The sequence below is a fragment of the Heteronotia binoei genome, chromosome 1 (genome assembly GCF_032191835.1).
Source record: "Heteronotia binoei isolate CCM8104 ecotype False Entrance Well chromosome 1, APGP_CSIRO_Hbin_v1, whole genome shotgun sequence".
NCBI classification, from domain to species: domain Eukaryota; kingdom Metazoa; phylum Chordata; class Lepidosauria; order Squamata; family Gekkonidae; genus Heteronotia; species Heteronotia binoei.
The window spans coordinates 175,151,373-175,164,538 of NC_083223.1; the positions used below are offsets into that span (position 1 = coordinate 175,151,373).

A 13,166-nucleotide genomic window follows, 5' to 3' on the forward strand; every position below is an offset into this window, starting at 1 on the left:
AGCTCATATATAGTAGGAAGAAAAAACAATACTTTAATATTAAAAGTCATGAAATTTCAAGCAGGGTTAATACAAATGTACAGGCTTCACCTGGCTGTTTTCCATAGCCATAGCAGAAGTTATTCAGATAAATGTTTGACAGCTTCTTGTATCCCGGCACATACTCCACTGTTTCACTTCCATTTATTTCAGGCATAGTCAGCTTGTGTTATGCACGCACCTACTTATTTTGCAATCAGACCATTATTTCAATTATTTTTCCTCTTCCTCTTCAAAATTTAGCAATACAAAGACAAAGGCTGCATTTCTGACTATTGGCTGATATGCAACATTAAAAAAAACTAGCCCCACTTTCAAAATTGAATGAATAACCCCATTATTACATATCCTGTATACACAGTACAGTGTGGAATGCTTATGAACATGTTGTGTAGAGACAGTGCATTTAAACAAAGTGTTAAGGATTGCAACAGAAACATGGCAGTGCAAACATAAGGCTACAACTACAATAGAAACCAACTAGCTTAGATATTATTGCTTGCTTGAAGGTGATCTGTGAATTTGAAGTTTTATGTGGATTCTGTGCTCTCTTTTAAATCTTTCATCCTCTTTTAGAATCATTAAATTGCAGGATTCTATAGGGCAATGCTATGACTATTATAAATGCTTTCAGAGAACTTTGAAAACATCAGATGTTAACTCAGACAGAGGGGGAAAACATACAAGATGCTCGATGGTAAAATTACCTGTATGCAGGGGTCGTTTTGTAAAAAAAACGGTGGTGGAGCTCATCCAGGGATTGTTATGCAGCTGCACCTACTATTGTGGACAAGGTGGGAAGGAGGAGGTGGAACTGTCAGAAAGGTTCAGGAGCTGCACTTCTATGAGCTCCCGCTGAATCTGAGGCCTGCCTGTGTGTATATTTAAAGATGGGACATGGAGAAGAAAGGGGGAAACACTGTCAAAGGGGGAAACTATGATCTCAGCTGCATTAGCCAGTGATGAAAGTGGATGATACTCTCAGAACTACTGTACTTTCAGAACCATAGTGTTATACTGAAAATATAATATTTATGATGAATGTGGATAAAATATTTTTGAGAACTTTATTCTTATTTTACCTTGCACACTTCCATCACTGTTCATAGCTTTACTCTGAAGAAGATAGTTCAGTGATGTTTTGTAAGCCTATTGTCATCTTTATTTTATCACACTGAAAAAGTTCACAACAGAATGGCTACAATGATAGAACTACACAACACATGAATTACAATATTTCTTAAAAGTCAATCTTCCTTTTGGAGCTGTGCCCTACTTGTGTGAAAGTCGCCAGAATTATTCTTTTTTTCAGATGTTCAAGAAGCAACAGAACGGAGAATTGCTTCATCCCATGGATGCTAGTGAATGCTACTGAAGTAGGGGGCAGGGGAGGGGGTTAACCAATTTCTAAGGAATAGGATTGGGAACAAACTGGCTCATGAATTAAAGTTTGGGACAAATTTTGGCCTGTTCATGGTTTGCAAACTGAAGTTTGTGGCAATTCAACTGGCACAAACTTTCCACAAACTTTCAAGCAGTTTGTGGAGGCTCATCTATGGATGCATTTCCTGACAGACTGTCTCCATTCAATCAAAATTCTTACCAAACTTCAAAGCAATGAGGGGAGCAGAATTCTCCAGCCTGTGCATTTGGTGGGTATAGCTTGCAGGGGGTTCATTCTGTACACTTTTGAACCTGCACCTGACATTTTTCCCAAAAGCACTTTCCTAAGGGCATTTTCTTTGTGGGGTCATAACTCAGATCCCCTAAATCCAATCTGCAGATAATTTGGAGGGCGTGTAGAGGAGCATCAAAGGGAGATCCTCTGCCAGTTTGATGTCTCTAGCTGCCCAGGGTCTGTTCTATACACTCCTGAGCCTCCTGAACCTGAGCTTGTCATTTTCCCAGAAAGCACTTTCCTGGGGTCACCTTTGGTGGTGGGGGGGCATGTGAAACTTGGACCCTGTAAATCCAATCCTTGCCAAACCTGGAGGGTAGGTAGAAGAGAGTCAGACGGAGATCCCCTTTGAGCTTGGTGATTCTAGCACTGGGGTGGTGGTGGATTCTACCACCTCACAAACCTCACTGGTTCATTTGGTGCCTAAATGTTTGTGATGGCTCATGGCTCACAAACCGAACATGCTATGAAACAAACTGTATTTTCCTGGTTCATGCCTATCTCTACTAAGGAGTACATTCACATAGATGCAGAGAACACCCAGGACTTATCATATAGACCCTGGCAAATCTGGTTTACTTTAATACCCCATAACAGTGAATATTATGGACAAATAATGTGTTATTAGCACATAATTAATATTAGAAGATACGAATGTGGGAGAGTGTATTGCATCTTTTGTGTTGTCACACAGGTGATTTCCAATGACCATTTACTGTTTGAGGTACTCATGGTCAAAAAAAGCTCTAAAATTACCAAACTGATTTATGGGAATTGCATCAGTTGACTTCAATGGCCTATTTATTATATTACTTATGAGAACAGGTATTTGTGTAGCAAAATGGCAGCAGTATAAAAACTTTTTAGCAATGGCCTGTATTTTGTGTATTTTTAAGAACCTTTATCTTAAGGTATCTAATTCATCTTCAGGGAGTCCGCACCATTAAATATGCTTTCTTTTTTTTAAAAAAAAATCTTAAATAGTTTTCAGCTATATATGTGAACCTCAGTGACAATAAATCCCTGTTGTTAATTGAGAAGATTTTAGAATTGATACTGTGCTTCATTTTCCAGATGTGAATGAATGTGAAATGTTGAGCGGGGTGTGTGGGGAAGCCCTGTGTGAAAATGTAGAAGGCTCCTTCCTGTGTCTGTGTTCTGATGAAAACCAGGAGTATGACCCAATGACCGGGCAGTGTCGCTTCCGTTCCTCACCAGGTAACATTCCACTGGCTTCAAATGCAAAAGCTGGATAAAAGTACATATTTCAGTCTGCCAAAATGTAGAAAGCAGGGTGAACATGTGGTCAGTGTTAAAATTAAGATTGTTTTAATGTATTTTAGTGTATTTACAGGCTTATTTAAACTCCAGTACATTTTGCTTGTTTGTATTTTTAAAAAAACTTTTGATTCATTTTTGTTCCAAATTTGAATGTGATAGAATTTAATTTCCCTTACACTCCAATTTTATGTATTAATTGGACTGTCAGAATTTATATTACTGTAATTCACCTGCTATTTGTGTGTATGTAGGGTTTTTTTTAAACCAGATGTTCATTTCTAGAAGACTTATGCACAATGACTTGGAGTAAGTCCTTCTGAACTCAGTAGAATTTATTTCTGAGTACAGTTGGCTTAGGATTTCTCTCTCAAAATGGCTTAGTAGGTGTTTGAAATCAGTACACAAAAACGAGCTTTAGAATTATAATGCATACCAAAATAAAGACCCAAAGAATCCAAATAAGATTAAAATACTTAAGGTTCGGAGAAAGAGATTGAGTTTCTACTTAGTGACTGTGCTATGGAGCAGATGGTGATGGAACATACCAGGGGAGAGGCAATCCAGGAGTTGGTTCTAAGTAATGCCCAAGATCTGGTGAGAATGTAAAAGTGATTGCATTGCTTGGGAGCAGTGACCATAATGTTATTGAGTTCACCATTTGTATAAATATAGAGTTGCCCCAAAAGACCAACACAACCACTTTTAACTTTAGAAGGGGTAACTTCTCTGAGATGAGGAGGCATGTGAGGAAGAAACTGAACGGAAATGTAAATACAGTCAAAACCCTTGGGGAAGTTTGGAGACTATTTAAAACTTCAATCCTAGATGCTCAGATAAAATATACACCACAAGTTAGGTGAGGCACAAATAGGTATAGAAAAAGACCTGTATGGTTAATTAACAAAGCAATGGAAGCTGTAAAAGTTAAGAAGGATTCCTTTAAGTGGTGGAAAGGTAGTCCAAGTGATGTTAATAAAAGGGAACACAGGCTGTGGCAAATCAAATGCAAGTCTGTGATCAGGCAGGCAAAAAGGGACTATGAGGAGCATATTGCAAAAAACATAAAGACCAATAATAAAAAATTCTTTAAATACATTAGAAGCAGGAAACCAGCCAGGGAGGTAGTGGGGCTGTTGGATGACAGGGGTAAAAGGATTACTAAAAGATGTTAGGGAAATGGCTGAGAAGCTGAATACATTTTTTGCCTCTGTCTTCACTGTGAAAGATGAGAAGTGTTTGCCCACTTCAGAACTGCTGATTTTGGGAGGGGTATTGAAAGACCTGATGAGAGAAGAGGTCCTATGACTGATAGACAATTTAAAAACTGATAAGTTACCAGGCCCGGATGGCATACACCCAAGAGTTCTGAAAGAACTCAAAGGTGAAATTGTGGATCTCCTGACAAAAATATGTAATCTTTCATTAAAATCTGCTTCCGTTCCTGAGGACTGGAAAGTAGCTAATGTCACCCCCATCTTTAAAAAGGGTTCCAGAGGAGATCCAGGAAATTACAGGCCTGTCAGTCTGACTTCAATACCAGGAAAATTAGTGGAGACCATTATTAAAGAGAGAATTAGTAGGCACATTGATGAACAAAAATTGTTGAGGAAGACTCAGCAGGGGTTCTGTAAGGGAAGATCTTGTCTCGCTAACCTGTTAGAGTTCTTTGAGGGGGTGAACAAACATGTGAACAAAGGGGACCCAATAGATGTTGTTTACCTTGACTTCCAGAAAGCTTTTGATAAAGTTCCTCATCAAAGGCTCCTAAGTTTGCTCAAGAGTCATGGGGTAAATGGACAAGTGCTCTTGTGGATCAAAAACTGGCTAATTAATAGGAAAGAGTGAGTATAAATGGGCAGTTTTCTCAGTGGACAGTGGTAAGCAGTGGGGTGCCGCAAGGCTCAGGGTCCAATGCTTTTTAACGTGTTTATTAATGATCTAGAGTTGGGAGTAAACAGTGAAATGGCTAATTTGTGAATGACACTAAATTGTTCAGGGTGGTGAAAACCAGAGAAAATTGTGAGGCATTCCAAAGGGATCTGTTGAGGCTGGGTGAGTGGGCATCAACATGGCAAATGAGGTTCAGTGTGGCCAAGTGCAAGGTAATGCACATTGGGGCCAGAAATCCTAACTATAAATACAAGTTTCTGAGGTGTGAAGAACTGGCAGAGACTGACCGAGTCTTGGGGTTGTGGTAGATAACTCACTGAAAATGTTGAGACAGTGTACGATTGCAGTAAAAAAATGCCAGTATTATAATGCCCCTATATAAATCGATGGTGCGGCCTCACTTGGAGTACTATGTACAATTCTGGTCACTGCACCTCAAAAAAGATATAGCATTGGAAAAAGTGCAGAAAAGGGCAACTAGAATGATTAAAGTGTTGGAACAATTTCCCTATGAAGAAAGGTTAAAACCCTTGGAGATCTTTAGCTTGGAGAAACGTCGACTGCGGGGTGGCATGATAGAGGTTTACAAGATTATGCATGGGATAGAGAAGGCAGAGAAAGAAATACTTTTCTCCCTTTCTCACAATACAAGAACTCGTGGGCATTCAGTGAAATTGCTGAGCAGTCAAGTTAAAACAGATAAAAGGAAGTACTTCTTCACCCAAAGGGTGATTAACACAAGGAATTCACTGCCACAGGAGGTGGCAGCAGCTGCAAGCATAGACAGCTTCAAGAGGGGATTGGATGGAGCAGAGGTCCATCAGTGGCTATTAGCCACAGCATATTGTTGGAACTCTCTGTCTGGGGCAAGTGATGCTCTGTATTCTTGGTGCTTGGGAGGGGCAACAGTGTGAGGACTTCTAGTGTCCTGGCCCCATTGATGGACCTCCTGATGGCGCCTGAGTTTTTCTTGCCACTGTGTGACACAGAGTGTTGGACTGGATGGGCCTTTCTCCCTTTCTCACAAAACAAGAACTTGTGGACACTCGATGAAATTGCTGAGTCTTCAGGTTAGAACAGATAAAAGGAAGTACTTCTTCACCCAAAGGGTGATTAACATGTGGAATTCACTGCCACAGAAGGTGGCGGCAGCTACAAGCATACACAGCTTCAAGAGGGGAATGGATACGCATATGGAGCAGTGATCCATCAGTGGCTATTAGCCACAGTTTATTTTTGGAACTCTCTGTCTGGAACATTGATGCTCTGCATTCTTGTGCTTGGGGTGGGGGGGACACAGTGGAAGGGCTTCTAGCCCCACTGGTGGACCTCTTTATGGCACTTGGGTTTTTTGGCCACTGTGTGACACAGAGTGTTGGACTGGATGAGCCACTGGCTTGATCCAACATGGCTTCTCTTATGTTCTTATATTAAGTCCTCTTAGCATCAGATTGACATAATTCATTTTGCACCTCTTACTTCCAAGAGCTCATCACTTCTGTATAGATGTATTTGGAAAACCCGTAAGGCAAGAATGCAAGAGATCTGTGAGGATAAAATACTTTCCTTCACATATCTCACATGCCTACAGGTGTCACTGGTCGATGATCTGTAGCAACAATACTTGCAATATATCCGGTTTTGAAGTGTTTTAGTAAGACACAAGTCAGTTCCACATATAGTCAGTTCCGCCTATACAATAGAATACAGATATATTCTACTGTTTTTTTCTACAGAATTGTACTAAAAAGCAAACATCTTACAAAACAGCCTGTGTATTTAAGAGGCTACTAATGTGAAAGAAATCATAAACATGCAGATCTACATCAGTCTATGTAAATTCTTTCTCCATTCATAACTAAACCTCAGTCACAGCTGGGTAAACAGTTCTTTTAAAACTTTTGGACAGATCATGGGAGGAGAAATTTAAATATAAAACAGGATTAAATACTATCAGCAATGAGTGTCAAATTCCAAAGGGGTAGCTGCACCAATCTCTTGCAGCAAAAACAACACAAGAGTTCTATCCCCTGTGCTTGGATGTTGCACTCATTTGACTGCATTCTATGTTTATTTATATTCTGTATAACATTATGACATGCATAACTGCTGTCTGTGGGATTTCTTGCCCTTCAGTCACACTTTGTAAAAAATAATTTTTGGTCCTTGCTTCTCTGTACTTACAGGATATATACCTACTCACTTACATGACCTCTTCATGTATCTGACAAAGGGAGTTGCCATGGCACAGGAAAGCTTATTGCAGGTGTTGATTTTTAAGGTTCCACTAAACTATGTTTGCAACAAGCGGTTTCTTTCTCCTGCCTTGTAGACTAGTTTCTGGCCTTCCTTCCTTGGAAAACAGTGTCAAAATTGCTGCGGTTTGTGGTGCTTTCTAGGAGTTGGTGGGTTTTTGCTCTTCAAGATGTTGACTCTGGGTCATCTGGACATATGGCATGTATCCAATGAAAATGTGTTCTTTGGTGGCTAAGGTATTGCGTTTTCTCTCACCTTGGGAGAACTGGTTTAGTTCAGCTGTATTTCTCTGACACATTATAGTCTTGGATTGTTTCTTGTTGGGCAATGGCTAATACCACAAAACCACTGGAGTTTATGAAATTCAGCACATTATGGAAAACTGTAATTATCTGATGAGGAGAGACCACAGACTAGACTAACAAAGATAAAATAGCACTCAGTTGGGTGTTTCCCCCACAGTACACTTATTGTCCTTGGCAAAATATCAAAGAAAAAAAATGTGTTATAAGTGTGCTAAATTTGAATAAATGTCTGCCAGTTCATATCCACCGAAACAAACATGCATTCTCCTGAAGAGTGAAAATTAATATTTAAATGTCGGATAACAGTTAAATAAAAATAAATGCCTTAGTTTAGCTGGACGTATTCTATTCACTACATCATTAAGATATTTTGTGGACATAAGTGCCACAAAACCTTTGTCATCACTTATTAAAAGCAGTTTAAGGCAATAAATGACTTGTGCAGGCCCATAATTTTCTGGGTGTGCCTTGCTAGGACCTTAAATATATACATTGATAATTTGTATTCTTATATTTGAGGGAGCCCTATTTTCTGGAATAGTTCTGTTCTGTGTCAGTCAGATGGGGTGATTTGTAAATCAGATGGCTAGAACGTCATATTCTTTGGCCATTCAAGATACAGCAAGTTACATATTGATATAAATATAATAAATGCATTTCAACCAGTTACATCTCTGTCCTAGATTTTTTTTTGCAAATTTCCAGGACTGGTCTTAATTGAAATTATATCAGTAAATTAACCACAGTTAGCATTAATCAAGTTTTCACTTAATCAGGATTTGATACAAGCCAAAGTTAGGAAGCAACTGCTGGTTAAGAATAGTCTGGTTAGCATTTATTAATTGTAATTAATCTCACTGTAATGAAACCACAATTAAAGACGGTATGGGAAATTTCCATTGTTTTTGTTTTGATGGAACTCACCAGTACTGAGTACCAGCTCTGTTGGGGGGGGGGGGGGCTCTGCCAAGTCCTGATCCTTGCACTCCAGCCCACCCCACTCAGCCAGAGAAAGAGAGGAGGTAGATTAGGGAAGGCATGCACATAGACACCAAATCAAGGAGCCAGAGACACAACAGCAAGAGCAGACACACAGAACTGGCTACACCATGAGTTGAGCTGTCACAGGTGGTGGTCATGGGCTTGAGTGTGTATGAACATGGACTTGAGTGCCTAGCCTGAGCTTAATAGGAAGAAGGAACTCAGCCACCAGCATCCTGCAAGCTACGTGGATGGGGAACTGTCTGCTCTTTTCCGGGGATGGGCAGGTGATTGGAGGCCAGGCAGAGTGATTAATCACTGCAGGCCCAAGCAGGCCAAGAGCTGCAACTTCTCCATGGTCCAGTTGGGCACAGAGCCCAGTAGCAGCAGTGGAAGAGCTCTCAGAGGAAGAGGCCAGACTGAGGTGAGGTGGGGGAAGGGGATCAGCCACAGAGAAATGGTTGGTGGTCACCTTCCTCTACCTTCCTCCCTTGTGGGGTTATGGAATGAGAAGGCTGAGCTGGCAAAGAGGCCAAACAGGGAAGGCAGGTTAGGCAATGGGGAGAGCAGCAGACAAGGAGCAGCTACTGCCCCATTAACCAGTTGGGCATGGTGCCTGTTGAAGGATTTGGTCAGGGGAGGGGCTGGGCAGGAGGAGCTGGTGGTGGAAGAGCCGAGCTGAGAGAGAAGTAGCAGCCAGTCACCTGCTCTTCCTCCCTCCCTTGTAGGGTAGGAGATTATTTCCTCCTACAGCAAAATAACAGTGTTTGAGTTAAACTTTTGAAATCCTTCTCAAGGTGCCTTTCACAAATAGGGTTGCTGACTTTTCAACCAGCCCCTTCTCCTGTGTCTCTAAGAGCAACTTGTTCTGCAGATATTATTGCTGATTTCCATATTGTAAAAAGGCTTTGCCCGCTTTGTGCAAATCTGTTTCTTGTTAGGTCAGTTTTTTTCCTCACTGGTGGGCAGCTCTGCCAGAAAATCAAAAATAAAACAGTTGAGTGCACATTTGGAAAGGCAAATAGAAATGATGTCCCCAGGTCCATTCTCACTAATTCTTTAAACTCACAGGTAGCTTTAGGTAAGGCAAGCCATAACTTCTCAGTCTCAAACCCCTGTTTGTACCCTGGAGATAACAACACTGCTCTACTTTACAGGATTGTTGTAAGGCTTACTAGACAATGGCCTGTATCCAATTACACTATTAAGACAAATTAAGTACCCAGGGGTGGGGAGTAATTGCTGCACTATCTTAAGAAGAGTACAGCAATGATTCACTACCCCCAGGTGCAGCCTGGTTAGTAGATCCTCAGAAACAGCCTTGTGGGGTCTTGCAAAGGAAGGGTAAATTGGTAGAAATCAACACAGCCTTATATATGAGTACTGACACTTAAAAAAACAAACAAAAATACATACAAAAATTTCACTTTAAGAGGACAAAAGAGAGCACAAATCAGAGGTGAGAACTTGCAATCCTACATTTTTTTCTCATCTTCTTGATCAAGGTTAACAGATCACCCAGCATTATATCCATAGAAATTGCTACAGATTGTGAATTATAGAAACTTGTATATCTGAGATTGTGAGGATTTATTTTTGAATGTTTCATTATTTTTCATGTATGATGTAGTATCTTTCACTGGTTATGTTTAGATGTATCAGTAGACACCAAGGAACAAGCAGATGAAAAGAAGGAATGTTACTACAATTTAAATGATGCAAATTTCTGTGATAATGTCCTAACATCCAATGTTACCAAACAAGAATGCTGCTGTACTTTGGGTGCTGGCTGGGGTGACAACTGTGAAATATTCCCGTGCCCTGTTCTTGGAAGTGGTAAGCATCAATTTCTCATTCTCTGGGCATTCTTAAATGTTGATAACACCATAATATGGGATCATCAGCTGCAGTAGGCTGCACAGGAGTTGAAGTGAGGAAGAGAAATGGGGCAAAAATTTCCCTCTTTTCATTTGTTGTGCTCATGGAGGAGTAAGGTAGAGCAGTGTGCCTGATGGTCTTCCCAGATCCTCTGCAGGTGAGCAGCAGAAGGATTTCAAAGCTTGGGAAAACAGGAAATATCTTCTTGAGTGAGCTCCTTTGACTCTTGCATCCATAGGATCCAGCACTTTATATTTACTTCCTTGCCTATTTTGGACAATTCTTTATTTAAAATATATTACACTTTTCTCCTAATAATCAGGATATTTGCTGGCCTGTGGTTTTATAGCTGCTCAGTTTATTAGCATGAAAATGTGTGTGTGTTAATTTCTGATTGTGCTGTATATTGTATAAACTGTAATTCTACCTGTCCTGCATTGCTTAAAAATGAAATGTTAATAAGAAAAGTATGAACATTAGGAATACAAGCAATAAACATCAGGAACAAAGTGTTGGTTAAACTGCTAACTTCTTTATATATACAATCATCCCAGATTTTTCTCAGTCATGTAGTCTTATGGATAGCTGTAATATATGCACGTAATCAGCATTATTTCTTTTGATGATGCTTGAACTTTTTCAGCTGGTATTGTTGCAGGCAATATCTATATTCAGCCAGACTGAGACTTCTCATGCACATGTGCGTTCATGCGCACACACACACGTGATTTGAAGAGACCCAAAGTTGAAGTTCAGTGTGTGGATTTCTTGTGGCTTTCCCCCCATTTCTAGCTACAGTACATCACATACAAAAAAAGTACCAGTCCTTCAGATTCCAATAGAGGCTTTTTTTCAAAGAAAAGTAATTTCTTGTTCACATTCTTACCTTAGCATAAGCTTTGTATCACTGGAAGCTAAATTAGGTCTGACAGCAGAAAGCTGACTGAAAGAGAAATCACAGGGCTCAAAATTGTAAAACTTGTTTAATTTGACACTTGGCTATCTCCCACACAATTTATGTCATTCCCCCATGATCTGAATCCTACAATCCATCTTGCATTTAGTTTGGTTGGTGTGGCAAGCTGGTGTGGGAGAGTTAAGAATCCAACATTCCCATATATCTGATTCTAATTTTTCTAGTGAAGGGCAATGATGGAAATAATATAAAATGAGAATTAGAGAAAGACAATACTATGGAAAAGTCATAATCTATTTCATGCCATGATACATTAATACATTTCTTATTCTTGGTTCTTCCTCCTCCTAGCTGAGTTTATTGAACTGTGCCCTGAAGGGAAAGGATTCATACCTTCTGAAGAGCCATCTTATGGAGCCGTTACAGAAACTTACAAAGGTCAGCCCCATTCATTGAGACTTGACCAGTATTTTGCAGATCCTGGGGGAAATTAAAGCAATTTTAAATGCTGTTTAGAAAAAGAGCTGTGCCAGGTTTTACTGAGATTTGATTTTTGATGCACAAATTGGTGAAAGGGGAGAGTGGAAGGACATGAAAGGGGAAAGTCCTTTTTAACAAAAACGTTCAGTTTATTGTTTTCTTGATCTGCTGCTCATACATGTTTTTTTTAATGGAATGAACTTCTTTGCTGTGTGATTTCAATCAGTCTGGAATTCTGCAGTTAACCTAAGGAAATTATTATAGTAAGTTAGCTGACCAGAATTGGCTGTAAGATGTCAGTAAGGGTGAATGAAGTCTTCCCAGTGCCTTTTCTCTGAATTGGGGGGGAGGGAGGGAGGACTGCATCTCCATTTCCAGGAAAATGGCTAATTTACCATAATTTGTCATACTTTGCTGGCAGTTGTTGCAGGCAACATCCACATGTGGCCAGATTGAGACTATTCATGCACACACACACACACACACAAATGTTGTGAAAAAGAGACCCAAAGCTGAAGCCTGCCAATCTATGCAGCAAGACTTTTCACTGCAATCAAAATTTACTTTCCTATCCTTATGCATGGTTTCTTAGTACAGAATACGATCATTGATGCACATTCTATCCAAACTGGACTACAGCAAGAGAGCCTTAAGAATAGGGATATATTTTTTTTACAGTTCCCCCTCCCATTTTCTTCTATTTTACAAAATGATCTGGGAAAATTGCAAAAAAGGAGACATTTCACACAGTGGGCAAAAACATTTACCCAACTATAAATGGCAGTGCTATTTTGTGATAAGATGGACTCAGTATTAATGCTTAGAGAGGAATGCAGTTTTTCCATCTAAATATTTAGATGTCTACCCAATCAGCCAGTATCATAATGCCCCTGTATAAATCGATGGTGCAGTCTCATTTGGAATACTGTGTACAATTCTGGTCACCGCACCTCAAAAAGGATATTATAGCACTGGAAAAAGTCCAGAAAAGGGTAACTAGAATGATTAAAGGTTTGGAACACTTTCGCTATGAAGAAAGGTTAAAACGCTTGGGGCTCTTTAGCTTGGAGAAATGTCGACTGTGGGGTGACATAATAGAGGTTTACAAGATTATGCATGGGATGGAGAAAGTAGAGAAAGAAGTCCTTTTCTCCCTTTCTCACAATACAAGAACTTGTGGGCATTCAATGAAATTGCTGAGCAGTCAGCTTAAAAGGGATAAAAGGAAGTACTTCTTCACCCAAAGGGTGATTAACATGTGGAATTCTCTGCCACAGGAGGTGGTGGCGGCTACAAGCATAGCAGCTTCAAGAGGGGATTGGATAAACATATGGAGCAGAGGTCCATCAGTGGCTATTAGCCACAGTGTATATATTTATTGGCCACTGTGTGACACAGAGTGTTGGACTGGATGGGCCATTGGCCTGATCCAACATGGTTTCTCTTATGTTCTTACTACTGG

The 13,166-nt window shown here is 40.0% G+C and overlaps 1 protein-coding gene across 2 annotated transcripts in view; it reads left to right on the plus strand.

Moving 5' to 3' along the window:
• The window catches only part of LOC132575862 (latent-transforming growth factor beta-binding protein 1-like), a 368,464-nt gene that overhangs the window by 266,891 nt on the left and 88,407 nt on the right, over positions 1-13,166 (plus strand). For both annotated transcript variants that reach the window (XM_060244552.1, XM_060244558.1), the window contains exons 19-21: positions 2,792-2,935; positions 10,084-10,266; positions 11,576-11,662. In XM_060244552.1, coding sequence (XP_060100535.1) covers positions 2,792-2,935; positions 10,084-10,266; positions 11,576-11,662 — 414 coding nt within the window. The remainder of the gene's footprint in view (positions 1-2,791; positions 2,936-10,083; positions 10,267-11,575; positions 11,663-13,166) is intronic.